The 12,825-nt window shown below is 40.5% G+C and overlaps 1 protein-coding gene across 1 annotated transcript; it reads right to left on the bottom strand.

The window, feature by feature from the left end:
- Positions 1 to 3,578: 3,578 nt before the first annotated feature.
- On the bottom strand, positions 3,579 to 12,079 carry LOC134877241 (trace amine-associated receptor 1-like). The gene is given in 3 exon segments (XM_063902673.1): positions 3,579 to 4,472; positions 4,474 to 4,569; positions 11,999 to 12,079. Coding segments are annotated over 3 exon segments (1,071 nt in total).
- Positions 12,080 to 12,825: the final 746 nt, after the last annotated feature.

Here is a 12,825-nt window from a genome sequence, read left to right as displayed (position 1 = left end):
CAGCTCTCTTTTCGTCACAACGGTGCAGTAAAGCGACTGCAGTACCGCTCCCGCTGCTCCGATTCTCCGGCCCATCTCACGCTCCATTGTTCCCTCACTCGAGAACAAGACCCCGAGATACTTGAACTCCTTCACTTGGGGTAAGGCTTCATTCCCTACCTGGAGTGGACAGTCCATCGGTTTCCTGCTGAGAACCATGGCCTCAGATTTGGAGGTGCTGATCCTCATCCCAGTCGCTTCACACTCGGCCGCGAACAGATCCAGTGAGTGCTGAAGGTCACAGACCGATGAAGCCATTCTCCAGCTCCGCCTCTAACATAGAGTGCGGAGTTGTCGGATTCAGGAGTTCCTCAAAGTGTTCCTTCCACCGCCCTAACACACTATCAGTTGAGGTCAACAGCGCCCCATCCTTACTGTACACAGCTTGGATGGTACCCTGCTTCCCCCTCCTGAGGTGTCGTACGGTTTTCCAGAACAACTTTGGTGCCGACCGAAAGTCCTTCTCCGTGGCTTCTCCGAACTTCTCCCACACCCGCTGCTTTGCCTCGGCCACGGCTGAGGCTGCTGCCCTTCGGGCCTGTCGATACCTTGCAACTGCGTCAGGAGTACCCAGGGATAACATATCCCGGAAGGCCTCCTTCTTCAGTCGGACGGCTTCCCTAACCACCGGTGTCCACCACGAGGTTCGAGGGTTACCGCCCCTTGAGGCACCTAAGACCTTGAGACCACAGCTCCCCGCCGCAGCTTCGGCAATAGAGGCTTTGAACACCGCCCACTCTGGTTCAATGTCCCCAGCCTCCACAGGGATGCCTGAAAAGCTCCGCCGGAGGTGTGAGTTGAAGGCCTCCTGGACATGGGACTTCTCCAGACGTTCCCAGGCTTACAAGGTCTGTCCAGAGGCTTCCCCCGCCACTCGACCCAACTCACCACCAGATGGTGATCAGTTGACAACTCCGCCCCTCTCTTCACCCGAGTGTCCAAAACATGCGGCCTCAGGTCCGATGATACGATAGCAAAATCGATCATGGACCTTCTGCCTAGGGTGCTCTGGTACCACGTACACTTATGAGCATCCTTATGTTCGAACATGGTGTTTGTTATGGCCAATCCATGACTAGCACAGAAGTCCAGTAGCCAACCACCACTCCGGTTCAGATCAGGGGGGCCGTTCCTCCCAATCACGCCCCTCCAAGTGTCTCCATCATTGCCCACGTGTGCGTTGAAGTCTCCCAGCAAGACTAAGGAGTCCCCTTCAGGAGCCCCATACAGGACTTCTTTCAGGGTCTCCAAGAAGGCCGAATACTCTGAACTGCTGTTTGGTGCATAAGCACACACAACAGTCAGAGTTTTCCCCCCCATGACCCGCAGGCGTAGGGAGGCGACCCTCTCGTCCACTGGGGTAAACTCCAACAAAGCGGCACTCAACCGGGGGCTTGTGAGTATCCCCACACCCGCTCGGCGCCTCACACCTTGGGCAACTCCGGAGAAGAATAGAGTCCAACCCCTATCCAGAAGTAAGGTTCCAGAGCCGACGCTGTGCGTAGAGGTGAGCCCCACCAGATCCAACTGGTAACGCTCCACCTCCCGCACAAGCTCCGGCTCCTTCCCCCCCAGAGAGGTGACATTCCACGTCCCCAAAGCCAGCTTCTGTCGCCTGAGTCTGGTCCGTCGAGACCCCCTGCTTTCACTGCCACCCTTCTGGCAGCGCACCCGACCCCATCGTTGTTTCCCGTAGGTGGTGGGCCCACGGGATGGAGAAGCGTAGGTGTTGCCCACGTTGCTTTTTCGGGCTGTGCCCGGCCGGGCTCCGTGGCAAGCCAGGCCACCAGACGCTCGCTGACGAGTCCTCCTTCTGGGCCTGGCTCCAGAAGGGGACCCCGGGCTTCCTCCGGGCCGGGTATCCTCGCTTCCAATTGTGTTATTCATGGAGTCTTTTTGAGCCAATCTTAGTCTGGCCCCTTACCTGAGACCAATTTGCCATGGGAGACCCTACCAGGAACACAAGGTTCCAGACAACACAGCCCCCAGGTTCATCGGGGCACACAAACCTCTCCACCACGATAAGGTGCTGGTTCTCGGTTAGTTTCTACACTGAAAAATGGTTAATAAATTATAACAGTTCATTCAAAAGTTTAAAAACGGTTTCTTTGGTAGATTGAGGTTGGTAAGGCTGGCCACGTTATGCAAAGGAATAGCAATACCACTCTTACTGGAAGTACCAAAACATTTGTGGCAATGTGAAGTGCCCTAAAGCTGGCGAAGCATTTATTAAAAAGGATCAATACAAAATACGTAATCATGTATTTTATCCTTATCCATGAAACCAAACAGTCCCTGGCTCGGCAGATTCAACTTTTCGCCTGAATTTGACCTTAGGTCAGATAAAAACCACCCAATGAGTTGGGGGCAAGTTATATTCTACCAATGTCTTGATGGCCTGAGGGTTGTTAAACCAATTTCTTTATGGCTTCAAACTGTTCAGTTAAACGTTTCTGTTGTAGTTTTTAAGTAAACACACTTGTTTCCAGAAAGATGTCAATCTGTTTCCATATGTACGGCATAAATCATTCATAAGATAGCAAGAGAGTGTTAAGCCACCATAAATGAACAGAGTTCTGTTTTGTGAAACTGAGCTCTAATACCAGAGGACTACGAGCGGATAAGTAATTATACGTGCATGCTTTTACATAACATAATAGCTTTTTGTCAAGGAAAAACAAATCTATACCTGTATTGCATCCATGTGGGTACAGGCTTGGCTCCAGGTGATAACAGAGGTATTTGCTCAAACATGACATCATAACATCTGTGTATCTAGGCTGCTTTACATTGTTTATCATTTCTTTGCCACAATTTCTTAAGGCACTCCCAAAGCTTCTTGATATTGTTTTGTACATTATTGAAATGTTGTCACTGCAAATGTATTCCTTAGCCATAGTGACAATTATGGTCACCTCATTTCTCACACTCAAACGTTTACCCTCTTACCTCTACACAAGCAATTTGTGAAATGATGTTGTGTATGTAATTGTTTACATGACTTTGATTTCTGCTTAATTTAAACTGTTATCAAAGTATCCACCTTATTTATCTAAATAATATTAAAGCATTGTTTGAGGAACTGAAGGCTCCATCAACTTGCTGCCATTATAATACAGATTTATCATTTTTTGATTCCCCAGAAACAAACACGTATTTGCTGTAGCTTTTCAGGATTCTCAGTATAATTAAATCTTGGTATTCATATACAGGTTTTGTTCATCTTCCTTCTAAAGGTGGATTTACAATGGTCAGAGCTGCAAGATATTACTCTGCTTTTTGAAATATGGTCTAAATTGGCAACCAAGTATGAATACAATCTTTAAAATCCTGACCTTGTGTCATGAAATAACCATACATAAACGACAGCATTTTATTATCCACATTTTTATTATTATTAGTAAAGAAAATCTTGGAAAACATTTACATGTGATATTATTTTCTCAAAAAGAACAGTGTATAGTACTTGTTGTGTTTCAATATTCTTTTTCACTTGAGACATGTCCAAACAAAACATTTCAGCACAACTTCACAAAAAATCAGAGCAGTTTCGAGTTGGTAAAATCCCCACAAATTATTTTCCCACATATGATCATTTTGAAAGCTGTTCTAAACCATCTGTAAAAGAAAGCATAAATAAATGGGTTGAGCATTGAATTTGACAGGGCAAGCCAATTAAGTAGTTCAATAAAAGGAAGTGGCATGTAAACATGACTGAAAGAAAGAACAGTCATACATAGAAAGAAAGGAAGCCAAGAAATCAGAAAAACTCCCATCACAATAGCAAGAGTTTTGGTGGCCTTTCTCTCTATCTTACTGACAGTTGCTCCAGACTTTGTGGTGGTGTTCTGGATGCTGCGTGCCTGTTTCTGTGCTACAAAAAATATCTTCAGGTAGATACACAGCATCACAACAACTGGGAGGTAAAACGAGAAAACAAGTCCGAAAATGTTTGCCATTATAGCATCAATCAGCCGAATTTCTTGGTTAATTTCCACAATTACGAAACCAATACCAATAAAGACAGAAATCCCCCAGCTCACCAGGATCATGACCACAACAACAGGATCAGTGAGTTTGGTTCTATAGGTCAGAGGCTGACACACTGCATAATATCTGTCAATAGCAATACAACATAAGTTGAGAATAGAAGATGTGCACAGCGTTACATCAAAGGTGCTCCGCACTTTGCAAAACAAAGCTTTATGGTACAGACAATAAGTTAAAGAGAATTCCATGGTGAGAGGAAATACGATAGCCCCAACAAGCAGATCAGCCAAAGCAAGGGAGAGAATGAGAGAGTTAGTACGAGTGTGGAGCTGTTTGAAGTAAATGATCGACATTATTACAAGCAGGTTTCCACCTACAGTTACAACAGATAACGAGCCAAGAAAAACACGAAACAATACACAGATTGCAGAAGGGTTGCTTCTTCAGTACATACGAGACATCTATTTTATAGCAGGGATGTATCTCAGTGAGAGCATCAGTCCAGTTGAGGCTGCCTTCCATTTCAATGCTTAAGCGCCTCTATAATTCAGCTACCACTACATACAGGATGACAAATGATATTTTTTCAGCTCTAAACATCCAACAAAATGTTCAGTATTAATGCAAAATTCAAACATTTGTTTTATCCTAGCTCTTCATACATTTTCATGACATACCTAGTAAACCCTTCTGTGTGGATGTCCTTGTCCTACTGTGGCTCTCTGCAGGCCCTGGACTTCTAACTACTTATAACCCTATCTCATTACTCTAAGTCATACAAATCTCCAATCAAAAATGGAACACGGTGTCCTAGAAATTAACAAGCAACAAAGATGTGTGTGCAATTTTATTACTCAGCATACTCCATTTTCAGCATGAATCTGACCTTGGGTCAAATAACCCGACCCAATTGCTGGGGGCAAGTCTTGTACCAATGGCCTGATGGAAAACGTTTTAATCAAGTTCCATGTTATTAAAGACGGTATTTTTTCTCTTTACATGGGAATTTATGAAATGATTGTTATGAAGTTTACTCATTCATGACAAGAAGCTTGTGCAGCTGCATTTTTAGGACACTTTCAGACGGGGTAAACATTTCATAAACGTTAGTTTTGTGTTTGTTTTTCATTTTAATCCAGTTTCATTATGTTTCAACAATATCCTTATCACTTATCTGGTTTTCATTTCCTGTCTTTGCACCTTTTTTCATTATATGCCACACCCCGATTTTATCTGTGGCAGAACCCAGTTCCTCCTTTCAAGCTGACTCAGACTCTAGTTCCCCCTGCTCAGCTGAGAAAGACTCCAGTTTATCTTGGGAGAGCTCCGCAAACTGTGAACACTTTTAGGGCTATTTAAATGGTATTCGAGGTGCAACAAGCCTTACAGTTCAAGGTTCAATTCCCCATTCTAGCTTCCAAACCATAACAATTTAAACGAATTGTTAGAAAAATATCATCATATGTTAGACTACATCAGATAAAATAAATGATCTGATTTGTGAATTGAGCAATTTGGACTGTACAGTTTACTCATTGAGTTGTGATGGGGCAGCTGCTGTGTTCATCCATAACTTCCCCGAGGATCACCTATTGGCTATCTTTATCCATTGCATGGCCTATAAATTGAACCTGGTTTTGGCAGATACCTGTCATCCATATCATTTTGTGTTTTAACATTCTTAGAATCGGAGGATGAAACCTTCTTTATTGTCATATACATGCGCACAGCAGAGCGACACAGTGAAATTGGTCCCCTGCATTTAGCCCATCCTAGTACTAGGAGCAGTGGGCAGCTATTGTGCAGCGCCTGGGGAGCAATGGGGAGGGGGGATTGGAGGTGTCCGGTGCCTTGCTCAAGGGCACTACAGCAGGGCCTAGGAGGTGAACTGGGACCTCTCCAAGTAGCAGTCCACTTTCCATATTTCAAGTCTGTTCGGGGACTTGAACCGGCGACCCTACAATTCCCAGTACATGCCCCTACTGAGCCACTGCTGGATATTCACAGTCTGTAGACCTTGTTTACACAAACAGGGACCCGTTTTGCTTACAAGCCTACTCAGAAAGATGTGGAATGTGTTAAAGAGCACCTTACATAACTTAGGTGGGATTGTTGATGGAATATGTTTTCTGTTTTAAAGTCACAATAAAGGCGCTCACGTTCACCTTGTTTGATGCCACCTCATCGTATGAAATTGCTCTCCTATTTCTATTTCCTATAATATTTATATATAATTTTTGGGATGTTTATATGCGGCTTCTTTACATGAAATAACCAATTTGATCTCCTGTATGTTGTCCATGTGTTTAATTTGATTTAAATGCTTGTAACAAATTCCCTAGCTCTTACAATGGTATGACTTCCTTCAAGTGAATATATCTGCACTTGCTTGTTGTTCAGAGTTTGATTCTCTATGTTTTTTGAACTTATTGTAGGTTACTTTGCAGGGTAGTGGTGGCAAAGTCCATAGGGACTTGGCCTGGGAACTGGAAGGTCACCAGTTCAAGTCCCTGAAAGTACTACCGTGTAATCCCTCTGTGGGACGATTAAGGGTTCCTTCTTCTTTGGTTAATCAGCCAAATGTAATATAACAGTTGGCGTGGAAAATAATATTGTATATTATAATGAACATTAACGTGTTGTTTCATGAACGCACAACACGTATGTATAACACAACACTTTATATCCGGCACCCAAACAAATATTCCTCTTGTTTTTCAGGGAGGAAAAAGTTTCAACAGTGGGCGGGGCCAAAACTAAAAAGGTAATTTATTTTAGATGAATTCCATCTTTAAAAAGTGTGTTTTTATTTCATCTGTATTCAAATGTTTGTTTAAAAGTGTAATGTTGATCCGAATGCTTAGACAAGGTTCTTCATAATTGCGTCTACAGAGATATGAAGCAACAGCCTTCAATTAAAGGTGTGAAAGTATGATGTTTTTGTTGGTCCCTGAGCCACCTAAGAAATACACACACACACACACACACACACACACACACACACACACACACACACACACACACACACACACACACACACACACACACACACACACACACACACACTCTGTCTTTTCTGCCTGCATCTTCCAACCTCTTCAACCTGGGGCCCGTTTGTTATCCAGCAACAACAAAACAAATAAAGCAAAATGCATTTATGGCCACTTAATGATCTGAGTAATGACATAGTTAACCCACGGGGTCCACTTTAATGAGGAACAAGAAACAAACAAGAAGTTTTATAAGGTGTTTATTCAGTGGATATCAGGCCATAAGTTCTTAGGTGTAAAATTATTATTAAGCCTCTATGGAATTATTCCACTTGCATCATGGTATGATGTTCTGACTTGTTCTGTTGTCTTCATGAGTTGTTATTTAGACTTCAAGGCGAGTTCACATGAGTTTTCTCAGTCAGGAACTTTTTTTCAGAGTAATCTGAACGCAGTGTACAATTTCATTTTGGTTTTGCCTTTTTGTTTGTTTTATTTTTATTAACCACACGACGTAAAGACAACCACATGAGCCAGACAAGTCCCACAACTGTGAGCATAGCTAATAAATGAAAAGACTACGTGTTAAATGGCTCAGAAACACAAGGAAGGAACTATGCAACAATTGTTTTTAACTATTTCTCATCAGATCACACTTTACCCATGGATAGGATGTATTTTGATTGTGAACAGAGTTGCACTTCAATGTGTGTTCATTTGTTTGTGTTGGTGGGAAATCGCATACAGCATGTTGAGAGATTCCACTTTTGGCTAATAACTTAAAAAGAGTACTTAAAAAACACATCCTTTTTCAAACAACAAAATGTCCACAAAGTAGATGCAAAATAGCTCATGGTTTACTTTGCCATTTAAATCAGTTAGACTATGCAAGGCTGTCTTACACAGATCAGTGAACTTGTTTATTCAAGGTGTGGCATCACAATGACTAATGGCCTCGGACAGGACTATCAGGCAAATGTAATTCCAAACAGGTCGAAAGAGTTCCAGGAATTAACCAGATCACATATTAATACATTATCTGAGCATTTCTGGACAGCCTATAAAACATAATAAAAAGTACGTTGGAACTTGACAAACAAACACTCCTATCATAGATAAGTATTTTTATATTATTTTAAGCAAATTACGGAAGCTGTCCTTGTCGGCCTGTGGGTATTTCTGTCTTGTTTGTCCTCTGTTGAGTGATTTGCATAGCCTGATATTGTACTCCTCCCCAACTGTGTACAGTGTGGAACTTTCAGCTTCACTTAAATCTCCACAAAATGTTGACTGACATAAAGCTTTTTTAATTTACACTATACTTACATGCTGGTTCTCCACATCGACTGACATATGCCCTCTTAAAGATATTGCGCAAATGATTGGATTACTTTACCTGTCACTTGTTAGACACTTTTATCCATAGTGACTTACATACATTCAATACTGTGGGCAATCCCCACAGGAGGAATTTGGGGTAAAGTGACTTGCCCAAGGACAAAACGACATGCTTACTCTAGTGGTACTGGAACCAGCGCTCCACTGATCCGAAAATAGGTGCACTATTGCATAGCCTCCCTAATGATGCCAAGCTTCTTTCTCAAAATACCATAAAAGCAAAAGAGGGTTACTTTGATTAAATATATTTAAATAAGGGGTTCCTATTAGGTATGATGCTCCGTTTTTGTACAAATAACTGGTATAAGGCTTTTACTTTCAGACAGAACTAGGCTAGCAGCTACCTGGTAACAGTATTTGTGCTAAGCTAAATTAGCATCCTCCTTACAATCTATATTTGCAGTTTTTTATCAGTTTTTATCAGTTAATTTAAAAAAACATCTAGTAGTTAAGTTTATAGGTTTGATTTATCTATCAATTGATCCATCTAAATAACTAAGTAAGAACAATGTAAGTATGCAACATTTGGACCAAACTTCACTGCAAACTCTGAAGGCCGTAGTTTCTGAAAGCCATCTGTGTATTTAATGTGCCACTAGATTGGGGCTGTATGGTCTGTTTAAACACTAGGTGTTGATTCTTGTTTATTAGCTTGGGTCAAAGGCAACGGAACAACAGTATCTCATTTGTCCCATGTTTTTTTGTGGGCCCAGAGGACAGTGGGTAGCTATGTAGCTTCAGTTAGCAACTTTGACGGCTTGGATTTGGCCGGCAGAAACACAACCACCAGGAGTCAAACCGGACTGGTGGGACTAACCTGTGAAACATCAGACCCGGCGAAGACCACTAGAATTCAGAGCACCAGAGCTGGGCTTAGGGTTAGCTAAATTTGGGCTTACTAGGCTACTATCTGCCTTCACATGGAATTCTTGTCAAGATGTTTTTATATTTGAATTTATTTAATAAGTATTTTGCCAGTTTTGAATTTGATCCAAAGAATCAAAATGTATGAATGCACAACACGTATGTTTAACACAACACTTTATATCCAGCACCCAAACAAATGTCTCCATTCCTCTTGTTTCTCAGGGAGGAAAAAGTTACAACAGTTGGCGGGGCCAAAACTAAAAAGGTCATTTATTTTAGATAAATTCCATCTTTAAAAAGTTTGTTTTTATTTCATCTGTATTCAGATGTGTATTTAAAAGTTTAATGTTGATTGTAAAGGGGTCATAAGTGTGTGAATGATAAGCTCTTGGCACAGTTGATAATGTCAATACATTTTTGGACGCTTATGTGTAGTGTTCATTTTTATTTTTATTTTATTTTTCTTCTATATTTATTCTTTAATCATTAAGGCCTCTGTATCAAAGGATTTACACAATCCAAAACTTCATTAAGCTAACATCATAAATATGCAAAGTTCCTTTAGGTTGACAAAGAAAATTGCCGCCATTTTAATGTAGAGGTCGTTTTAACGAAGGGGAAAGTCTATACTATACTGTTTTAGCATTAGCATTTAGCATTATTTTCTAATATTCAGAATTTCTAAAAAAGTAAATAGCATTTCCTGCTTACATGCTTTCAACTTTTCTGAGGTATTGTCGTAAATATTTAAATGATATGCCATTACAACTTATTAATTTCTTCTGATATGCAATTGTCAATCCTGTGTAGTGTGTAAGTTTGCCAACATATATTAAAGATCACATCAAAACTAAACAAGAGACGGTTGATATTTACTGATGTCATTAAAGATAAATTGTAAACCTACTTTCCTCCAAGCGCCTCTCACTGACATAACTTTCAATGTCCTTATACCTAAATAACATAAATGACATTGTGTCAGTGACCCAGAAACCACACCTATGACCGCTCTACTTAATGTTGTAGACGTTTTACAAATGTGATACTGTTGCTGTTGATGCTATTTACTGTACAATAAAGTGTTATATTTTATACACCCTTTATAGGTTCACAACAATATGCTGGTGGGCCTAAAGTTGCTTTCTTCTGTTCTGTCACAGTCAAATACAGGGTTTTGTAATTATTTATTTAAAAAAGGACAAATCACGTAAATTAGCATAAGCATTTTGAAACCAACATGTAAATATACTAAGGCTACTTTTCATCTGCAGTCCCTGGCAGTTGATGGCATTAAAGGAAACATACTGTACAAATAAGCACAGAAAAACACTATTAAAACATATATACACAATCGAGGCACCATTGAAGCACATATGTAAACCCATATGCCCAATTAATAGCCTTTATTTACAAAGAATACGTTTTAAATAGAGATTTTCCATGATGGATTTGTAATATAGGTGATAGGATTGGTTGAGTTGTTTAAATGCTCTTTTTATTTACTTGATCGACAAACATGTTTAACAACAACATAAAAATAGGCACATCCAATACATGTTCATATATTAAAGGTAAGTGAGGGCATTAAAGACAAAAAGAGCAGGAAATAAATATATATATATATATAAATATATATATAAATATTTATATATAAATATATATATTTATATATATATTATATAAATATTTATATATATTTTTTATATATATATATATATATATATATATATATATATATATATATATTATATATATATAATAATATATATAGTGGGGCAAAAAAGTATTTAGTCAGCCACCAATTGAGCAAGTTCTCCCATTTAAAAAGATGAGAGAGGCCTGTAATTTTTATCATAGGTATACCTCAACTATGAGAGACAGAATGAGAAAAAAAATCCAGAAAATCACATTGTAGGATTTTTAATGAATTTATTTTCAATTATTGTGGAAAATAAGTATTTGGTCAATAACAAAAGTTCCTCTCAATACTTTGTTATATACCCTTTGTTGGCAATGACAGAGGTCAAACGTTTTCTGTAAGTCTTCACAAGGTTTTCACACACTGTTGCTGGTATTTTGGCCCATTCCTCCATGCAGATCTCCTCTAAAGCAGTGATGTTTTGGGGCTGTCGCTGGGCAACACGGACTTTCAACTCCCTCCAAAGATTTTCTATGGGGTTGAGATCTGGAGACTGGCTAGGCCACTCCAGGACCTTGAAATGCTTCTTACGAAGCCACTCCTTCGTTGCCCTGGCGGTGTGTTTGGGATCATTGTCATGCTGAAAGACCCTGCCATGCTTTATCTTCAGTGCCCTTGCTGATGGAAGGAGGTTTTCACTCAAAATCTCACGATACATGGCCCCATTCATTCTTTCCTTTACACGGATCAGTCGTCCTGGTCCCTTTGCAGAAAAACAGCCCCAAAGCATGATGTTTCCACCCCCATGCTTCACAGTAGGTATGGTGTTCTTTGGATGCAACTCTGCATTCTTTCTCCTCCAAACACGACGAGTTGAGTTTTTACCAAAAAGTTCTATTTTGGTTTCATCTGACCATATGACATTCTCCCAATCCTCTTCTGGATCATCCAAATGCTCTCTAGCAAACTTCAGACGGGCCTGGACATGTACTGGCTTAAGCAGGGGGACACGTCTGGAACTGCAGGATTGAAGTCCCTGGCGGCGTAGTGTGTTACTGATGGTAGCCTCTGTTACTTTGGTCCCAGCTCTCTGCAGGTCATTCACTAGGTCCCCCCGTGTGGTCCTGGGATCTTTGCTCACCGTTCTTGTGATCATTTTGACCCCACGGGGTGAGATCTTGCGTGGAGCCCCAGATCGAGGGAGATTAGCAGTGGTCTTGTATGTCTTCCATTTTCTAATAATTGCTCCCACAGTTGATTTCTTCACACCAAGCTGCTTACCTATTGCAGATTCAGTTTTCCCAGCCTGGTGCAGGTCTACAATTTTGTCTCTGGTCTCCTTTGACAGCTCTTTGGTCTTGGCCATAGTGGAGTTTGGAGTATGACTGTTTGAGGTTGTGGACAGGTGTCTTTTATACTAATAACGAGTTCAAAAAGGTGCCATTAATACAGGTAACGAGTGGAGGACAGAGGAGCCTCTTAAAGAAGAAGTTACAGGTCTGTGAGAGCCAGAAATCTTGCTTGTTTGTAGGTGACCAAATACTTATTTTACCGAGGAATTTACCAATAAATTCATTAAAAATTCTACAATGTGATTTCTGGATTTTTTTTCTCATTCTGTCTCTCATAGTTGAAGTGTACCTATGATAAAAATTACAGGCCTCTCTCATCTTTTTAAATGGGAGAACTTGCACAATTGGTGGCTGACTAAATACTTGTTTGCCCCACTGTATATATATACAGCCCTGGAAAAAATGAAGAGACCACTTCAGCATTGTCATTTTTTCTCTTGTTTTATTATTTATAGGTATGTCTTTTTTTTCTTTTCTCACTGTTGGAATTCAACAAACAGTGGAATGGTTGCCATTGCCATACATGTAGAGATAAAGATTTAAGAACAAT

The sequence above is a fragment of the Eleginops maclovinus genome, chromosome 15 (genome assembly GCF_036324505.1).
Source record: "Eleginops maclovinus isolate JMC-PN-2008 ecotype Puerto Natales chromosome 15, JC_Emac_rtc_rv5, whole genome shotgun sequence".
Classification (NCBI taxonomy): Eukaryota; Metazoa; Chordata; class Actinopteri; order Perciformes; family Eleginopidae; genus Eleginops; species Eleginops maclovinus.
The sequence above is the reverse complement of the archived record's forward strand: the minus strand, read 5'-3'. Positions and strand labels throughout refer to the sequence as shown.